We start from the raw sequence: 20,331 nt of genomic DNA, 5'->3' as shown, positions 1-20,331 counted from the left end.
GTCTGATGTGACCTTTAAGTACTAATAACCCTTTGGAAAGTCTTACTTCAAGACCTCATTCTTCTTTTCCAAGTTCAGGTTGTCACAGACCTCCTGGCCCTGGAGTAGAAGACAGAAGTTCAGTCTCATTCCTTAGAACTCTAGTAGGGAATGCCCAGGAGATAGAAAGCAGCTATATAAAGCATAACCACATAAGATTTATAGAAGCACAAGGTTGAAATGCGTGTTGCTTTTGACTGAAACATAGGTATTAATTAATTCATTTATTTATTTATTTTTAATGAGGCCTGCAGTGGAGACTGGGACAGGCTAAAGCATCTATCTCTATGCTCTCTCAGCTTTGGAAGAGGGAAAAAGTCACGTTAGAGCTACTAGTGTAAAGTTTGCATTTGCAGGGATAATCTGTATTTCCTATGCTCCTGAAAATCTCCCCTGTAAAGAAAAAAGCACGCGCACGCACCCCCCCCCCACAAACACACCCACACCCACCCACACAAAACGCAGCAGAGAAGTGAAATAAAAATTTCAGGGTCCCAGGAAATGAGGAATTGCTGTTGCTCAAATATTATTAAAACTACCCATCTTAATCCCCTGAATTCTACTAATCATTCAGCATTCCTTTTGCAGCTAAGAAGAGATCAGCGATATGACACTCATATATTACTTCCCACCAGGCATTATGTATAAGTAAAAGCATCAGCTTCTCTTTGCTCTTCCGAGTGGATTGCAGTCAGTGGGAGTTTTGCTTTAAGCACAGCCTGCCTGCGACAGGGCATCTTTCACTGAAGAACTTTTCCTTTCTTGTATTTTTCTTTTAAATACAGTGGAAACTTCCCACTTTGGTGTAAGTCACATTGCCCTAAGAACCTAAAGAAACAGTTACCACCGAGAAACTGAAAATGCTACCTATTATTTGATCAATATTTCCTACTGCTGCCATAAAATTGGACTTCCAGGGATCCAAGGATTTTTAAGAGACATGTCAAGACCCTGAAATGTTTCTTATTCTCTTAAATGAAGAGATAAAAAAGGGCCCTTGCCCAGGTACTTTGTTCTTTATGGGATTGGCTGTCATGTTCACACTGGAGGGAAAAACGGGAACGATAGCTACTTTTTCCAATTGCTTCTATCTAAAATGTCTACCTAAATGGTCAGGGGATACTGATACAAGGACCTCCTTGTGAAGAATGCCCACCAGCACGCTGGTGCTGGTTGGAGATACTTGAAACGGGAGCCTGCCACTGGCAAAGCGCAGAAAAGGAAGGTCTGGCACACGAGAAGCAAAGCTGCTGGCTTCCCTCCCAGGCGCAAGCGAAAGGCAGCGACCTCCGCTCGCGTCTGGGGCTTGCAGGGTCTGTCCGGGACAGGTAACCGCAGCGATGTTCCCCGCCTCTACAAACAGATGCAGCTCTGGAAAGACACTGCTGCCACCTGCTGCGCCATTTTGCTTTTAAATGCACAAACCCAAGCCCCGAGTAATGCTGCTGCCTACGGCTCATGTTTTCCCATTGGCTTTGTCTGCTAGGGTTAGGAAAGGATTAATTGCTCTGCAGGTTTTAAACTTACTTCGTGGTGGCGATCGCGTGCTGTGCTAACCCCCCGGTATTTCACAAGGCACGGTGAAGACCACAGTTCCTACCCTGTCCAGGAGAGCACAGCAAGTCACTCGCTACCCACTGCTACCGGTTGGCAGTGTCACCTGGCATCAACAGCATTGGCCTCCACCGCTGGAATCTGTCTGTGATCTAGACTGCAGGACAGAGAAGGTAATGAAGATCTGCGTTAGAGATCCTACACCCTATGGCCTTGCCCGCAAATAAAATTAAATGTTCAACTTCACAATCTTTTGACTATTTCAAAATCAGTATCTATTCAACATTTCCCCAGATTAATTTTTCAGAATTACAGTTCCATGAAAAAGCTTTTCACGCCTCCTTAGAAGGCAGTTCATATATGTGTTCAAGTTGTGTGTGCAAACTCCCACTTTCAAACCAACTCTCTGTAAGACTGCTTCTAATCTGAAAAGTGATTAAAAAAGTGGCACCTTTTCTGCTCAAGTGACCACTTTTCTGTGATTTTTTGACATCAGAGAGTTATCAAAGTCCTTGAGGCTCCTCTGCCTACCATATTTAAACACTCTGGCATGAGCAAAGAAATGATAGCTATTCAGCACTGCTGATTATTAACACTCCTGCCTAGATGACTCCACTGCATCTCTGAAAAAGTGGTGACACAATGGAGTTAAAGAACATTTTGCAGGGACTTCTGCTGTGAAAAATTCTCGGGTGGTTTGGTCTTTGATCCAGATTATGGGTATGCACCTTCTACTGTTGTGAGTCTGCCAAAGTCAAATTGAGTCAAACCAATTTAACTGCTTTCTTTGGCAGTGTACCTGGGCTACAGGGCAGTTCGCAAACTAGTTGCAGGAAATGTAGCTTTCAGCGACTGGTAGGGGGTGCAGTACCGAAAAGCTGCTGGGAACACAGCAGTGACTTCAAGTAGGTAGTGGCAGCTGCAACAAGTAGGTATTTGAAGCACCATTGAAGACTTCAATGAGGCAACACAGAGAGCAAGAGCAGACTGAATCTGGCTCTTGGCAGACACCCTCTCAGGTCACCACTTCCGATTTTCTCCTGCCCAAAGGCTAGAGCGCGGGACACTTGTAAGTAGCTGCATAGAGTGCTGCGGTCCGTCTGAAGCTCTGCACGCAAAGAAACTTGCTGCTAAATGAATGTTTCACTGTTGAGAAAAATGTAAAGAAAGATTAAAATACACCAGGTAGGTTTAGTCGAGGGATGTCAGCATTGATAAGGACAGCCTTCAGATGCATAACCGACTGGTGCAAAAAGAATGGTGATCAATTATTCTCTGTGTAATTGGCCTGGTCCTTTTATGTTCATTTAGCATGTCTGAGGAATAACTAGAGTAACAGTGAAATGCTACAGGAAACAACTTAAGCTGTGGAATCTGCCATATGAGAGGCTTCTGAACAACAGGGGGACAAACACCAGTTCAAGAAACAGCCAGACATACTTGATGCGCTTCAGAAAAAGGAAAATTGAATAAATGACTTCTACAGTTTCCTTACAATCATGTGTTTGATTCTATAGTTAGCATGAATAACACTTAAGCTTGCATGAAGTCACTACATTTTTTAAAGCTAAAACTCCAGGAAGAAAAAATAATTGAAACAAACATGTAGATTTGCAGCTTAAATTTGGTACAATAATTCAAGTAACTTGATCTTTACACGTTGACATTGTTATTCCATGTTGTCAACATCACTAAAACCACCTCAACAAATGCAACTGTTATTTCCATACTTTCTCCAAAGAGAACTGACGTTACCTATAAACTAACATCAAAATAATTTGCCTTCTTGCTAGTGATTTTATATTACAATTTAGACTAAGTTGTATTTGCATATTAGTCTTTAAAGGGAACAAAAGAAAACATACTAAAAACAAACCAACCCCAAACCCTATAATTACTAATGACAATGTATACTCACTTTCAAAATTCCTGGTATTTTATGACTAACTTCCTGAACACTGTAATTCCAAACCAGAGTATTTTATCTCCACTTGTCATGAAAATACCTATTTTTTTTTCAAACTACAGTAAAACCTCATAGAGGAAAGAAAGGTTAAAAACTGTGCATACAACCTATTGTACAAGAAGCGTTCAGGTTTTTATTGGGTTCTAGAGTCAAAGATCTAAAAATATAGAATCATCTTTATTAATGAGGTATGCATTTGTTCAGATCAGGCTTCTTGGGATACAGCCTTCTATTTGGATTTCAGCTGGCCAGCCACCGTATCTGTTCCTCTTCTTGTCAGAGTGGTTTATCTGTTAAAAGAAAAAAAAGTAATTTTTAAAATCTGTATTTGGCTCTCCATTTACAAACTAGTTTGTCAAACCTCGTACAACAGAAGTAGGTAAGACTGGGAAGCTAAGTAACACGTTGCACATCTTGCTGGACATAATGGGTAAAGATTCCACCAGTTTCTCTCTTACACGGAGTGCTTTATTTATTTCCCAGATGGCTTTCATAATATACACTAAATTGAATAGCTTTTTCCTGCAGAAGCTCTGTAATGCAAAGAAGATTGCAACAATATTCTGGGGAAAAGACCTATGGAAGTTTCACATGCCTTTGGAGGGAGTCAGTATCATCAAGGGAACTGACCTCCGTATTGTGTTTTCTCATTTCTGCCTCTGTCATATAGAGGCGCACAGCTGGGCTTACAGCAAGTGAATACAACAAGGTCACACAGGCAAACAGAAATCTGATAGGAAAATGGTATCTTTAGTCCTCCTGAAGCCTGAGGGCAAGTTTTTCAGAAAAGGTTTGTGATGCAAGCTTGCTGTATTTGCACGGCCAATCTGAGACAGCCCAATTTTCGTATAAAACCAGTGTTTTATTTTCAGGAAGTCCTTGGAATTTGTCCTTCCAGAAGAACATGTAAGTCTCTGTACAGCATGTCAGGTTGGACATTTCAAAACTGAGACTCTCTAGAATGGCTGGTCACTTCTGAAACTTGTCTACGGATGATTTAGTGCCGGTGTGGTAGAAGTCACTACTGTACATGGCCCAGATCCAAAGCAAAGAATGATGACACATTAGAGAACTTGGTTTGTGCAACTAAGGCTTACTGAACAGACTACAGTTATTACAGCTAACACACAAAATCTGCACCTGAAGGTTACACCTGATATACAGACAAATATAAAGTGAAAGTAAAATGAAGCTGACCTTTTCTTTTTGGATATTATCTGGCAGCTTGAAGCCTTTGGCAGCTATAAAAGCCCAGCTTGACCTGAACTTCATATTCCATATTTCTTTACTTCCCAGCTCTTCTACTAATTTTTTGGCATCATTTTTCAACCTAGGAAAACGTAGTGAAAAAAAATGTCAAAAATTCAGGACATGAAAAATGCTGAAAAAGAACACAGCTGATTCATGCTTTACATTAGTAAGTCAGCAGAAGCAAAAATGAGAAGTTTAAAAAATCCTGAGAGCTGTTGTAGTAGCATGCCATTAAACTCCAGAGCAAAATTATTTTTCTTCCTCTTCTCTACTAAGTTCCTGATATAAACAACCTGTTTATAACTGCATAGCAGGAAGAAAAATGTATCTCAAATACTATTTGATGATTCTTAAATAAGGGCAAGTGCATCAAATGTTTATCAACCAAATGATTCTTTCCCTGTATAATTACCGTATCATGAATTCAGCTCAAAAAACCTTAAGATTTGAAAGCACTTGAAGAATCAGGTTAAGATGTAAGAAGGAATAACCACTGGATACATTATAATTGGAGGTGTGGACACCTTCCTAATAGAAGGTTGTAACCCAGAGGTAACACCAGTGCCCTTTAAGAGGACAAGTGGTGCTTTTAAACAAATATAGCACTATCTAGCCATCTTTGGAAGCATCAACATACATGAAATGGGCAAGCACTGAATGGACATGGAATCAAAACATTTTAGACAGGAAAGGAGAGGACAACCCTGACTACAGAGTGAAATTCACCATTCCTTTACACCGCTACGCAACAGTTATTTTCAAGCTATTCGTTGTTCTGTTCCTCAGCTTCTTGTGAATAACTTGCTTACCGGGTGCTTCCATCATCATGAGTCACCATCAAAAGGAGGGACCCTTCTGGTGCATTTTTAATGAAAGTCATCATCTCTCCTGAGTGGTCTGTTGAATCAATTACACAACTGATTATTCATTACACACATATTACATTCCATATACTTTCAGCTTACTTTAACTTTTTGGCCTTGTCTATTCAAAGGGACACCTAATTAGGCGATTTTTCTGTTTATAGGCAGAGGGCCTAATCCTGAAAGGGGCAGAAAGCTGCTGGCTCTCACTGAAGGCGAAGAAAGCATGGACTGATCTGCATTTCCCAGTAGTAAAAAAGATACTTCTGAACTTCTACAAAAAACATTTACGCCCAGGGTAAGTATATAGATGGTTTATTATGTTTACCTCACATAATATTATACATGTAAGCAAAGCAAAGAATAGGCCAGGAGAAGTCATTGCTATTCTGCAAGCTTCCTACTACCATGATAACTGCAGAGCTGAGTTTCACACCCCATTGTCCACCCACTTACATTAAGTGGCAGCATGTTTGCCGCACTAAGCTATTTATTGGTTTTGCAATTGCTAAACATACACAAGACACTTGTTTTCCATATAAAAAAATGTAACAGGCACCCTGGAGACATTACAGTCTATATACTGTATATAACATTGTAGCCCCATGATTAGTCTCAGTGTGATTTCTACTCATGCATGTATGGTCAGAAGCATTCTTAAGTGGTCAGAGAATCAGCTTCCAGTGCCTCATAGCATTGTTTCTCCTCACTAATAGGCAAGGAAACTGTTACCATTTGAAGTTTGGAAAATGTCTTGAAAGCTATTCTAAAAGTATATAATCTTTCTGGCTACCTGGAAGGATGTTAAGAGACAGACTAGTGTATTTTCTGTGATGATTTTGCAACCAAGATAGAAAAAAATGTCAGGAAAAGGAATTTTGCTGAGTGAAGTATTTGAATGTGGTACCTAGCTCAATGCTGTTCCTACAAGACTGAAATAATAGGGTGGGGGGTGGGGGGGGTGGGTGTAAGATGATTAAAAAATGACAATTTGACAATTTAAGGAAAGGCAAGAAAAGTTAATTGTCTTTTTTTTTTTAATATCTCAACCAACAGAAGAAATCCAGCTTTTCAGGCAAAATCTGTCATCAGATCTGGCCAGACCACATTTTATGAAGACAACAGCTGTTTGTTTCTAGCTGATCCCCGTCGATAATACAATCATAGGCATCTGAAAGAGCAGGATAGTTATATAAGTCTTTTCTTAACACTGAAACACTTACAAAAGCACTCTTTTCCCTACCTCCTTCCCACATGTCAAAAAATTCTGCTGATGTAACTTTTCCTGTTTTATCTGTAATTAAAAAAAGTTGTGTAAATATCAGCAAAATTTATTAAGTTAAATCTGCATATACAGCATTTTCAGCTAAAGCTAGGCATCTCAAAATTAGTGTATTACTGGCCTTCTGAGTTTTGCTTAAGTTTTAAATTGGAAAGAGTATGGAATAACGTTAAGATTTGGGGAGAATATTTTGTTTCATGTAGTCTCTGAATCATCAGATTGTGACCAAAAAATTTTTATTCCTTTTTATTTCAGAGAAGGAATTCAGTGTGCTGTGTGCTTCTATGTTTTTATAGATACTATACCAGGTCACAACCATAAATAGGAAAATTGGTTAAGCCTAAGACTATATGAATGAGCTTAACAACACTATTCTGTTCAGTGTCTCAGATCTGCAAGCTTTCATACCACTTGGATCTCAGTGGACAGAAACACAACACTTATTACTGTATCAAAAATTAGGCATGCAAACAATTAGTAATTCTAAAACATTTTTGTTAATATTCATCATTAATTACACTGCTGTTTAGATGGCTATCTTTGTTTAAACAAGACATGTACACTTGGAAATACTTTCCAAATTTCTAAATCCATGCCAACTGAGTTAACTGAATTTTGTTATCCAAGACCCTGCTTAAATCCCTGCTACGTGAGAGGGTCTTTTCCATTTAGAGTGCATCAATTCATTTTTAGTGAGAAGATCCAGCAGTTCCCGATTCCTTTCTGGCTTATCTTTGATCCATATACAGTAAAATCATGAAGGCAGATTGTTCCGAACAGAGGACTCTACAAGGTAAGTTGTCCTGGTTTCAGCTAGGATAGAGTTAATTTTCTTCCTAGTAGCTGATGCAGTGTTGTGCTTTGGATTTAGTGTGAGAGCAATGTTGACAACACACTAATATTTTTAGTTGTTGCCGGGTAATGTTTATAGTAAATCAAGGACTTCTGGGTTTCCTGGGCCTTGCCAGCAAGAGGGCTGGAGGGGCAAGGGCAATTGGGAGGGGACACAGCCAGGACAGGTGACCCAAATTAGCCAAAGGGATATTCCATGCCATGTGATGTCATGCTGAGTATATAAACTGGGGGAAGAAGGAGGAAGGGGGGGACATTGGGCATTATGGCATTTATCTTCCTGACTAACCATTACGCATGATAGAGCTCTGCTTTCCTGGGAATGGCTGAACACCTGCCTGCCCATGGGAAGCGGTGAATTAATTCCTTGCTTTGCTTTGCCTGTGTGTGTGGCTTTTGCTCTACCTATTAAATTGTTCTTATCTCAACCCCTGAGTTTTACATTCCTTTTTGATTCTTCTACCCATCCCTCTGGGTGAGGGGGAGTGAGCGAGCAGCTGCGTGGTGCTTGGTGGCTGGCCGGGGTTAAACCATGACACAAGTTTAGCACACTGATGAGGGGAAAAGGTGGCAAGTATCTGTCCGTGGTGAGAGAGCATACTGGAACTGGGCTTCAGAGCAGAGATCACAAAAAAATGGAGAAGGCTGTAGTGAGGACAGCAGAAATCCACAAAATTCTTTCCTCCCTCTGTGTTAGCTTGGGCTTAATAGTTCTGTCTTCCTTCTTACAAAAGACAATATTCATTCAGAGAAGAAAGAGTTATCATTATGGAATAAAATACAAGCATGATGCCATAGGAAACTTATTGAGCACAGTCATTAGCTTGACTGATATAATTAGAGGACATGTAGAAAATACATCTCTTTACAAATTGCTTCGAGATAACGGATAGATTTACCTGCAGATGGAGATGAAAGTGTAGCTAAAACAACTATATGTGCAATGAAGGAAATGACTGTTTAAAAATGTGAAAATCTGATATATCACTTCTTTTTCCCCTCACTAATGTTAGATGCAAAGACAACGCTAATTCCCTACTCCTATTTGCTATAAACTTGCTTATGCATTCAAGATGTGCATTTTCCCTCTTACTCTACAGCTGTGTGCTGAAAACTAATTTTTAACTGTATGCCTATCATAACAGTATACTTTTTGTGATTCCTTATTGGAAAAAGAAATGCAGCAGTTCATTGGAAAAAAAAATTTGGATCAGATTCTTGTCTATGGTCATTTAACTCAGTGAATTCAATAAAATCATGCAAGTTTAGGCAAGGTCAAGACATGTTTAGCAGTATTGAAACAAAAAAACCCTGGAAGATAAGTGTTTTGTGATAAAACCAACATGATTGTGCATCTGAACTCCCTTTTTCTACCCCCTTCGCAACATTTAGGTATTCACTTTTCTCAGGATCCATTATTGAAGACACTGTGCTTCACCACCATTTCCATTCATCTAAAGTAAAATGGTGCTTCCAGATCTGGAATAAACTGCACCTCCTGCCTTCCAACAGCTCCTACTATAAGTAAAGACATATAATGGCAGTTTAATATTAATCAAACTTTGAGTTTGTCTTTCTGTCCACTGACCAAGTCTGGAAAAGGAATTTGTACTTTGGTTGTACCTTGGAGCAGACCTGCAATTCTCAGTTACTGCTCACCCCTTTTCAGTGGAGAAGCAGATCTCTTTTATCAAGGACTGAACCTGAAAGTTGAGTCTTACTGCTGGAGATCACGGGTATTTTTGCTATCTTACATAAGAAGCAGGTTTTTTTATCTAATAAAACACACATATACCACTTCTACATACACATTTTCTATTTTCTTATACTGATTAGGAACATTTCTTTTGTTTATCCAGAAGACCACTTCTCTCACACAGATTTGTTTTTCCTACATTTAACATGAATCAAGTTTGCAATTTTTTCCTTTCGCTTTTCTTCCATACTAGCTAGTAAAAAATACCACCCCCCCCAAACAAACCCCCAAATCTGCCCAAGAAGCTTTGTAAATTATTGCAGCACAAATGTGTGTGTCTAACTTTTTTTCTTTTACTTACAATCGACAATGGCAATGTTTATACCTCTTCCAACATTACCCTTCTCTTTGCTTATAAGCCTGGAATCGAAATAAATACAGTATCAGCAGAATGCATCTGATCCAAAGCTATACTTACCAACGGTAAGTAATTTTCTGATGTTCATGTTTTCTTCAGTTATTTACTTCAAGACTTTGTAGTAAGAGCGAGCTATGGCTTAAAAATCTTGCACATTGTATCAGTCAGTTTCCTTCAACAATACACAATGAGTTTTTCAAATTGAGCCAGATCAAGAAAAGTACTTCATACAAATGCAGCCAGAAATGTAAAGGAAGAAAAAAACAAGATAAAATGTGTTTCTGTGGCAGCATTCTGTGTGGACTATTTCTACATAAAAGATCATTGCAAGGTTTTGAAATCATTCTACCTTCCAGTTTGAAAAGCTTTTTGAAAAGCAGTTTGAAAGAATTTCAGAAGGTATTGATAATTCAACATACTGTAAACAACTGGCCATTCAACACCATGAAAATTAAAACGTTACTTGAAACTAACATTGGAATACAGCTTACGTAGCAGATCAAAGAAAATAACCTCAGATTAGGTATTTACTTAAAAAAAAAAAAAAGAAAATAAAGAGTTAAATATTGTCAGATATATTCTGAAGTTTAAAGCCCCTGGTAGGAGCTTACTTTCTACTACTGAACCAAAAGGAAGTAACCTTCTCCACAATGCAAAGCACTTACTTAGATTAAAGTTAGATTTGGTACTCACAACTCATCATCAAAACAAATCTTAGCTAGCTTTCCCGTGCCGCCACCACTAAGAATCCGATAGGCATAATCCCAGGTGAGCAGGGAGACCAGTGATCACACTTCTGCCTTTTTGGGACTGGAGCTACAACAGCAAAGATGAGAAAATGTTTTCTTGGATGCTAGATAAGCAGTTTTTACATAGAAGGAATTACTTAATGTCAACATGGTAAGCTCAAACATACATACACAGAACCCAGTCCTGCCAGTTTTCCAGTATCATGGCAACATTATACAGATTTGCCTGGGCTTTAAGTTACCATTGACTTCCAAACAGCTGTGGGGACCAATAGCAAGCTTATCTAGGGAAAAATGCCCACAGAGTATGATCTTATTTGAACCTAGAGTAATTATTAAGTGCTATTTCACAGAATAGGAATCAAGGGCTAGACAGATGAAGGTTTCCTACCAATAGCTTGAAGTTAATTGTTATCATTTTCATTTTAAGCCTTTTTCACATGATAACATAGTCATAGAATGAGAAAAATGTACACATTAAGCGACCCAGTCAGATTAGAGAGAAAAGATAATGAGAATTTAATCACAAAGCTTGGTTAGTGATTCAACAGTTTAACATAACTGTAAAATACATGTGATATACCAAAGCTGCAGCTGCAGCTTTGTGCTTATATGCCAGCAAACAAATAAGATGTTCTTACGTTACTATTCAATTCATTATATTGCATAGTGACAAATATCAGGCTGACATTGTGTTTCTTCAAAGATAATGTCTAAGAAATAGTTCAGACTTGCACTAATTACACACCCACTAATTTTTTACAATTGCAGTACCACATGATTATTAGCTAACAAGCCATTTATCATTAGCATGTTAATATACAACATTAGATATAGTATAAAGAAAAAAAATTAAAAGGAATACAACTACACACCCCTCAATACTGGTTTCTTTCCAATGTCTTGAAGATTAGCAATGGATGCTGTTATGGTGGTTTTGGATACAAAAGCACAGAGTAAGTATCCCAAGTACCAACCAGCCAACGCTGTCAACAGGACTCCTACTAATTTCAACAGATCTGCCAATGGAAAAAAAAAAAAAAAAAGAAGAAAAGAAAAGAAAGAAAACCACAGAGGCATAAAGATTTTTTCATAGCAACACACAAAATCTTGTATTTTCTCTGGCACTGCTACGCAAACTGGCTATTTTACTTCTGGTACACTGCATTAACCACAACCTTCAGAGATGTGGCAATAGAGTATTCATTGCATTCCATCTCTGACAACCTTTTCATTTCTAAAACTTGATCTTCAAACAGAAAACTCCCCTCAACACTCCCCTTAATCCAAACCCATAATACTCCAAAGAAACATGAAGTTCAACTTAACCCTAGTAGGATTTTGACTCTGAAAAACAAGTACCGGATACTACACATGGCTATACAGGTAGTATGCAAATAGTATTGATTTTCTGTGATAGGCGGACACTACAGAAATGGTTTAAAGCGCTGACCGTACAGGGAACTCCCTCCATCCACCCTTTTGAGGCGCTAGGTAAAAATAACTAGAGAAGGCCCAAATAATCTTGTTCACACCATGAGCTCTGGCTGCATTCAAACATGACTGGAGTGGCTGTTTCAGTTATGCCAGTTTCCATGGACCATATTAGCAGTGCATCTACACACTACAACAACAGGACTCACAATTTTCTTGACTATGAAGAAATATAAATAAATGGCATATCGATATACCCTCTTCCTCATCATCACAAATGATAACATGCATTCCTGATCTAGAACCACACCACCTAATTTATGACACTAACTAAACAAGGAAGTATCACACTGCAACTGTGGAACACTGATGTTTTGATGCCATGAGATACTTCCTGGTCTGTAAAGAAACCTGTCCTTGAATGCAATGGTCCATTAAAGTGAAAAGGAAGAATTTTTAGTTTCATAGTCCTGAAAATCAAGTCAACAGAACCAATGTCCAAAATAATTAGTATGCTCACTTTGCCAACCTGCTAGAAAATAGTGTATTATCTAACTAAATCTTCCTTATAACAGTTTACTTTCATGAAGATGTTCCTTTCCTTCTTGGAACTGCCTTTTATAAATTATGATTTCTGCCTACCTCTTCTCCAGAATAAGGCCAAATTGTTCACTTGTTCTCCTCAAGTCCTGTTTTGCACAGACTAGACACACTAGTTCAACATACACATTATGGACACTCTACTTCTGGTTATTTGTACCAGAAGGAAGTTTGATATTTTTTTTTTTTTTCAGAAGAGTAGACTTTATTCACTCAGGTTCTTTTTATAATCCATCATCAAGACTAGAATATTTTTTCCTGCAAAGATTTTACCTCTCTAGCTACTCCGTATCCTGTATTTGTGCAGTGGTTATTCCTGTGTATTACCTAGCTTTAAAAATCAAAACCCTAACAGAACACTGCAGAAAATGCAGACTGGTAAAGCTAACACTGAACAGTACTACCACCTAAACTCCCCGTTCTTTATAATAGCAACAGAAGTAGCAAGTGGCCCTCTCTGACCCAATCATCCCCTAAAAATGAAGCACTGCTGTACTCCAGCTTGAACCTCAGCGAGGAAGAATGCAGATCATTATGAACATTGAAGGTACTTCTGTAAATAATCCCAGTTTCTCATTCCTTGCCTCAGAAAAAAGGAAGGGGGGGGTGGTGTGTGAAGACAGTAAACCCTTTTAAGATACTGATCTGTGCTCCTAAAATGTTCTGTGTCATTGTATTTAGGAGTTTTAAGTGCGTGCATTTGTGTGACTGTAAGGAAGATAACTGTGAGAAACTTACTATATTTTCATCAAAGGATTAAGATTGAGAAAGTAATACAATGAATCTTCAGAGAAAGGACACATTTCCCAATTATTACCTCAGTCTACGAGAAATCCGTCTCACTCTACCACTAGTAGTGGTGCAAACCTGCACTAAAATAATACTGAAAATTACCCTAACATTTCGTTCATACAGTGAATGTGAACATTGACAAAGTTCATGTGCACAAAGAAGGAAGCTACAGGAACCCAGCAAAATAAAACATACTCACTTTTTCTCTTTCTGAATATTAAAAAAAATCAGTTTTATACACAAAATATATTTGTAAAGAAGACCAAATCAGAAGTTTCAAAGACAAAACTCAGGAAGAATTAAGTGAAAACTAAAAGTTTATTTAAATATGTCAGCTATTATTTTTTCGGGGGGTGGGGGGCATTGTAAAGATCTGTGACATCATCAGTCAGGTTTGGTTTTGCTTTTTCTGTTGCTGGCTTAGCAGCTTTTTCTTTACAACGATTTTGCACTGGTTTTCATTGAAAATATGGAGCAACTCTGTTGCAAAACAGGCTCAACAGCACAACTCAGCACCTTTTTACCTAAGGAGAAGAGGTAGTACATAACATCCAACTTCTTGTTACTGTGTTCCATATTTTACTTGAACTGCAAGCTTCTTAATGGTTTCTAAAATGTGCCTTTTAAGGTTTAAGGAATACATTACCAACTTCCTGCACAGTTTGTACTTAATTCTCAAAACAAAATATTTCCACTATCAGAAAACTTTTGGTTTTGCTTTCTTGGATTCAGAAGGCTCTGGGGGACCTCACTGACCCTATCTGCTGGGCCCACTTGGATCTCAAAGATTTACTGAGGCTACGTATCCAGCACACATACACTCTTTTTTGAGTTCCTGCATAGACACGCATAAAACCCTACACAACAGCAGCCAAGTCATCAACTCAGATAAACTTGAAATGGTTAAGAGACTTAAGATTTGCTGTCCGCCGCAGTTAGGAATTACAAACGCGAAGTCCAGCCTACACGCAGGACAGCCAGGCTACGCTTTTGCTGATTTCAGAGGCAGTGGCTCCTCAGCCCCCTCCTTGGCTTAGCGTGGGGCCGGGCAGTGCGGCAGGGGCCCTCGCTGCGCTCAGACGTGGCACAAACCCGCCTCGCTCCGTCGGTGCCGCAGCGAGGTCTCGGCAGGGGTGCCCAGCAGCACTCCGGCCGGCCGGTCAGCCTGTGGGCAGCCCGGGACCCGGGCAGGCCGGCTGGCGGTCCCACCTCACCGCAACTCCCCGTCTCCTTTCTCCCTCAGGTGCTGCCGGCCTCTTGGCAGCAACCAAAGCACTAAACACGAGCAACAACGTGAGCGTTTTTCGTGCTTAGAGAGTCCCCACGCTGCCATACCTTGCTATGCACGCCTGTCCGTACGCAGCAGGGCTTTAACAAGAGAAAACAAAAGTAATAAAAATAAAAGGGTAGATCCAAGACTCCAGCTCAAATTAGTCCAACCTAGGAAGCGGGGAGTCCACCCGTTTCCTGATGTTGGCCAGGGGCCCAGGGGCGAGGCCAGACACCGGCCCCTCCGCCCCCGCTCGCCTCAGGGGCGCCGTCAGGAACAGCCCCCCGCCCCCTCCCCGCGGCGAGAGGCGCCTCGGCGGGAGCACGGGGCAGCGGCACCCCCACCGCCGCCCCCCTCCCTCGGGGGGCCGCTACTCACAGTGCCGGTTCAGCCACATTATTCAGGACGGGGGCAGGCTGCCTGCCCTTCCTCCGCCTCCTCCTCCCTCGTCGCTCTCCCCCGCCTCGTCCTGCAGCCACCGGGACGGCGCGGGAAGGGGAACGGCCACCTGTCAGCGCCGCACCGCCCCGGCGCCGCCGGCGGCACGGCCAGGCAGGGCGCCGCCGGCCGAGCACCGCACCCCGCTGCCCTGGGCGATTTCGCCAGACGGGAAGCCACGGAGGGCCGCCGGGGGAGGTGGCAGCGGCGGCTGCTGCCACCCCGGCGGGCGAGGCTGTGCTTGCCGGGCGCAGGAGGCGGCCCTGCCACCCCATTGCCCGGGGAGCCGCGGGGCACCTCTGGGGAGCGGAGCTGGGGGCCGGGGCCGGCGAGACCCACAGCGCCGGGTGCGGCCGAGGGGGCCTGCCAGGCCGCGTTGCCGTTTGCTTTGTCGAGGAGGGCCGGGCAGCACCGAGCTCCCACGGCGTCTCCTTGGCAAGGGCGATGAGGGGAAGGCCTGGTACTCCCAACGGCCATGGCTTCGCCGGAGGAGGAGGAGGAGAGGGTATGCGGGATGAGGGGAAGGAGGACTCATCCCCAAACCAAGCCCCTTCTGAGCCACGGAGACACAACAGGAGACACCACCTAAAAACTCAAACATGCAGCGCTAAAAGTTACTTTCTGCAGAAAGAAACCAACTGGCTGGACAGATCAAAAGGAAGGCTCACATGCCATCTGGCAGCCCATTCAAAAAGCTGTTTTCCCCCAAATCTCAAAATGAACCCGTTATTTTTAAGTCTGTTTAACCCAACCCAGAAAGCAAGCGAGCAAGGGCTTTTTCCTGGTGATGGCCAGGGTCTGCCTGGTGTTCCAGCTGTCGAGGCCACGGGGCAGGGCCCTGCCGGACCCCCCCTCCTCCTTCCTCCTCCCACTGCCGTAGCACTGGAGTGACACAAGTCCTACCATGCGCACCAGCCCGCAGGGCCGAGCCCTTGGGTTATCTTTTTTTGCCGTGGCTGCTGCCAGTGCGGCGAGCAAGGTGTCGTGCACCCTCGCCTGCATGTGTCCTTCCCGGTGGGGTAGCTTCGTCAGTCCTTGGCTCCTCTTGCCCCACCAAAAAACCCGGCACTGCTCACACTCTGGATGTGGGGCAGCACCCCTGCTTCCCCCCTGCTCCTTCCCGGCTCCCCAGCCTCCCAGGCCAGACCTAGGAACTGTGAAACTACAGCACGGTGCTGGCAGGGCACGTTTTCCAGCCTGTGGCTGACAACATGATAGATAAAGGCATTGCCATCAGGAGCCCCACATCATGGGCTTGCTTTGCTGGTTTTAAAACTTCCAGTTTCCAACATGCTTTGGTTGATAGGTGTTTGTTGGCCTGCATGGGCACTGAGCTCTGCCAGCACCAGGCAGCCCTGACCCTGAACCAAGGAAGTTACAGCTCACATCAAAGACAGCTTCTAAGGACTGAAGTAGCCAAGCCACTCAGGCACATTCAGGAAACTGAGCTGAAGACCTCCAAGTCCAGCAACACCCGAGAAAGGAAGCTAGTGGTTTCATTTCGAGAACTGCTCAAACTACACTGTGAATTAGTATTTGTCCTTAAAACTCTCTGATTTAGTTTCCCTTAAGCTGCTTCTTTCCCCTCGGCCTCTAATGATGCATAGAAATTATGTTTAGCTCAGCAAACAGATGAAAAAAATTCTGCAGAAGGGTACACATAGGACCACAGCCAGACTGGGGCTTTTGCCTTCCTCCCAGGACACCCATGAAAGTTATAAATATTTCTAGTCCCTGGAGAAGAGGCATTTCTTGTCCTCGTCTGCGAGTGGGATATTATAATATCCTATAAATTGCAGGTAAAACCTGAGGGAGTAATTGCTGCTGGTTATTTTCAAATGTACTGGAGCTTGCAAATGAAAAGCAACATCCAATAAAACCTAGGTGTGTGAATAATTAAATTTAGCATGGGACAAATAAACTTAAGAAATGAAAAGCACAGGACAAAAGGAAAAGGAATTATGAGTGGGCAAAAGAAGTTAAGGACAACACTGGTCTGGGTTGCTTTTCCAAATATACAGTTATTTCTGCAGGAACTGTTATGCTGCAAGATGGCACATCAGAAAATGATGTCTCTGCTAATAAATGATTGAAACTATTGCGGAATGCATTTCTAGCCTTTAAAGTAAAAATGGTAGTCTTTAAACCCCAAATGCTACAGTTTATGGTAGCCAAATGAAAAATTCTGCTACTTTTATTAAAGCAAGGAAAAGTAACTAGAACTCGGGTAATTTAATTTTGAAATAAATTTATTGTGTGAACATTGGTGGGTCACAGACTCCATGGATAAAAGGAGCCTTGTCACCACCTCAACACCTTACTGTGAAAAAAACCCCAATCATTAGCAATCGGTGTCTATTGGATAACTGCCAATTTACCTGCTTTTAACCACAAGAAAAACGTAGCAGGTTACTTCATTACCACCTAAACTACATTGAACTACACACAACCAGGGATTTGGTACAAAAGCAGGCAACTAACTGGTTTGCTTGCCTGCCAAAGCCCAGGGATCCAGTGATCTATAGCTGAGGGGATTTTAAATACCAAAGGACTAGGGAACCTTAAAATGTTTTACTTCAGGTATCTCGGTTTTGTGTCTGCTAAAAGAAAAGTGTAACGGTTCCTTCTTGAGTAATTCATCAAAGTTGTAGGATGCAGAACACTTCTGAAGTATCATTTCTGTTCTTATGCTGTAACCATTCATTCTAATTTGAAAGCTTAGATAAGCAGCACAGGAAATCTACTCAGGAAACAAATGACTTGCACACACACTACTAAATGGAACAGGTGAATATACATATACAGTGCTTACGTGTTAGTCATGTCTTATCACAATAGCCACAGTCCTTGCAGAAAGTTTATGGCTGTTTGCTAACACTGTAAATTACAACACAGCAAGTTTCTGCTTGCCCTTTGAGCCACTGTACCTCCAGAGGTATTTTCTGCATCCACCCTACTAGGCTAACAAATCAGCAAAAGTGTCATTCCAGTCCTCGCAGCTATTTAATTTACATGTTTTCTGCTCATCCACAAATGGCCAACAATGTATGTTTAATCCTGCTAGGTTCAGTTAAAATAATTTAATAATTTAAAACGGAGGCAGAATTTGTAAGGCAGAGAAAGAATATTGTACCAAACCTTTGTTTGTAGAGGTCATGATGACTTCAAGGGCTACTAGAAAAACTAGTAGCCACCTACATAAAATATGCAACTGATGTTTAAGTTAACTAATTTAACTAAGACCTGGGACAGATAAGAACATACATGGCCAATGGGGATGGCAATATGGAAGACCAGTTCTTTAACCTGACATAACTTCACCATACTTTACTGTGTGTCTGTGCCCACAATTCAGGTAGAACCTCAGCATCCTGAATTGTGGCAGCATGAAGAGTAACGCAGAGAAATAGGGATTTAAATGCATATTTTAATACAATGACTTTTTTATTTTTTTCTGGTATACCTTGAACACCTTTATGAAACCCAGGAGCAAATACTTAGAACAAGATAACAGCTTTTAGATACTTCTTTTGTGGATATATTAAAATCTTAACATATCCTACCCAGATGTGCAAAAATAGATCATAGACCAAAAGGAAAAAAGCAAGCAATGATTACTTTCAGTTGATAACCTAGAAAACCTGTAAAGCTAGGGAGTCTGGCTGCCAGGATGTTGCTGGCCTGTTAAACAACATGAAGGTAGGGCAAATATGTGTGCTTTTCTTATGCTTTGTTAATCCAGAGGTACACAAGGAAAATATATTCAATTGCACTTCATCCAGATAGAAGGTGTTGACCAGCAAGGTTTCCTCAGTATTAGCAGTAATAGCTTAATACATTCTGGGCCAAATCTAGTCATTAATACATTGCAGCCGAGTTTTCAGAAGAGGAAGGCAAAGGTAGGGAGAAAGGCAAAACGAGAGGGAGAGTAAAATCCTTCTTTTAAATGCTGGATACTTTGATATGACTTTGCACAATCCTACTGGATCTCTGTTATCTGCTTTCTTGAAATGCTGCTGTCAGCACAGTCATTAGGCCTTCAGCTCCCTATCAGCACAGACCCTATGCAATCCCACATGGTCTACAGCCAACCTGGATGTAAACAATTCTGCAAGCCTGCTCAATCAAGTAGAGATTTACCAGAGGGAGCTGGATTGGTAAAGTCCCTGCTGTCAGCAGTCCCAAAGCACTTGTAGCTTGATGACATCTTGCGGTCCTGAAGCTCTTCCCTGATCCATTCTGCCAACAGCAGGTTTTACAACAGGGACCCAGGCTGGACGCCACTGTGATGGGCTCAGGTCACCTGAATGTGACGCTGGAGTTCTAGAAGAGCAAAAGACCACAGTAAATCCACTTTTGAAGCCCAATCCGCACACACAGTGCGAGACCTGGATTTCTTTAAGACCTGTCTTTTAGAGAGGGGGAAGAGAGAAAAAAGTTATCACCTTACCTGCAGGCCAGGATGGCAACAGATATGCGCAGTCACAGCACAGCGGGCTGGTATTTCAGGACAATGTAGGAAAAAGGTGGCTATAAGTTAGTCAATGAAAGGGAATATATATGCAAACCAGAAGACTGTAAAAATACATCAGCAGTTAAAGATCAGCATAAAACACCAGCCTAGAGAATGTTCAGGATACACAACAATTAAAAAAATCTCATACAGTAAGAACAGGGGAAGCTGAAGTTAATGTTAAGCTTACAAGTAAAGAAACCTCAACTAAAGGAAAAGTATTATGCAGAGTACTTCAGAACAATGCTGAGTGCATGAAAAGAAGGAATTTGAAGAATCACAATCCTTGTTTATTTAAAAAGTAGGTTTATGTAGCTAACAACTATGAAAATCGAATATACTAATATTTGCGTATACACTGGCAGTGTAGATTCTTGTAGTCTTTACAATAACCTGTGTTTCTTAAGAAATACTATTGAATTTCCTAGAAAAACAAATGATGAGTCAAGGTATAGGCAGTTATTATTTGTAAGCCTCCAGAAAGAAAAAAAAAACCAAAACCAAAACAAAATAAAACAAACCGAACCCCAAACCATTTACTTTTTTAAAAGAGTTTGTTTTGATGCAGAAACGGAGGAATAGTTAGTGTTTACAGTTTAAGTGGCCTTCAGAAT

At 41.3% G+C, this 20,331-nt stretch overlaps 1 protein-coding gene and 1 long non-coding RNA gene across 2 annotated transcripts; one reads left to right on the top strand and one right to left on the bottom strand.

Annotated features, from left to right (window-relative positions):
• Positions 1-798: 798 nt before the first annotated feature.
• LOC119143830 lies at positions 799-8,191 on the top strand. The gene is made up of 3 exons (XR_005102840.1): positions 799-1,766; positions 5,838-5,971; positions 7,649-8,191. It is a non-coding gene; the product is annotated as an uncharacterized LOC119143830 (long non-coding RNA).
• On the bottom strand, positions 2,823-15,336 carry FAM3B (FAM3 metabolism regulating signaling molecule B). The gene is given in 9 exon segments (XM_037378466.1): positions 2,823-3,849; positions 4,757-4,889; positions 5,620-5,707; positions 6,917-6,967; positions 9,865-9,923; positions 10,615-10,687; positions 10,690-10,737; positions 11,546-11,689; positions 15,145-15,336. Coding segments are annotated over 9 exon segments (705 nt in total). The 5' UTR covers positions 15,164-15,336; the 3' UTR covers positions 2,823-3,759.
• Between the last annotated feature and the right edge of the window lie 4,995 nt (positions 15,337-20,331).

The sequence above is a fragment of the Falco rusticolus genome, chromosome 2, assembly GCF_015220075.1.
Source record: "Falco rusticolus isolate bFalRus1 chromosome 2, bFalRus1.pri, whole genome shotgun sequence".
NCBI lineage: Eukaryota > Metazoa > Chordata > Aves > Falconiformes > Falconidae > Falco > Falco rusticolus.
This window is presented reverse-complemented; position numbering and strand designations above follow the sequence as displayed.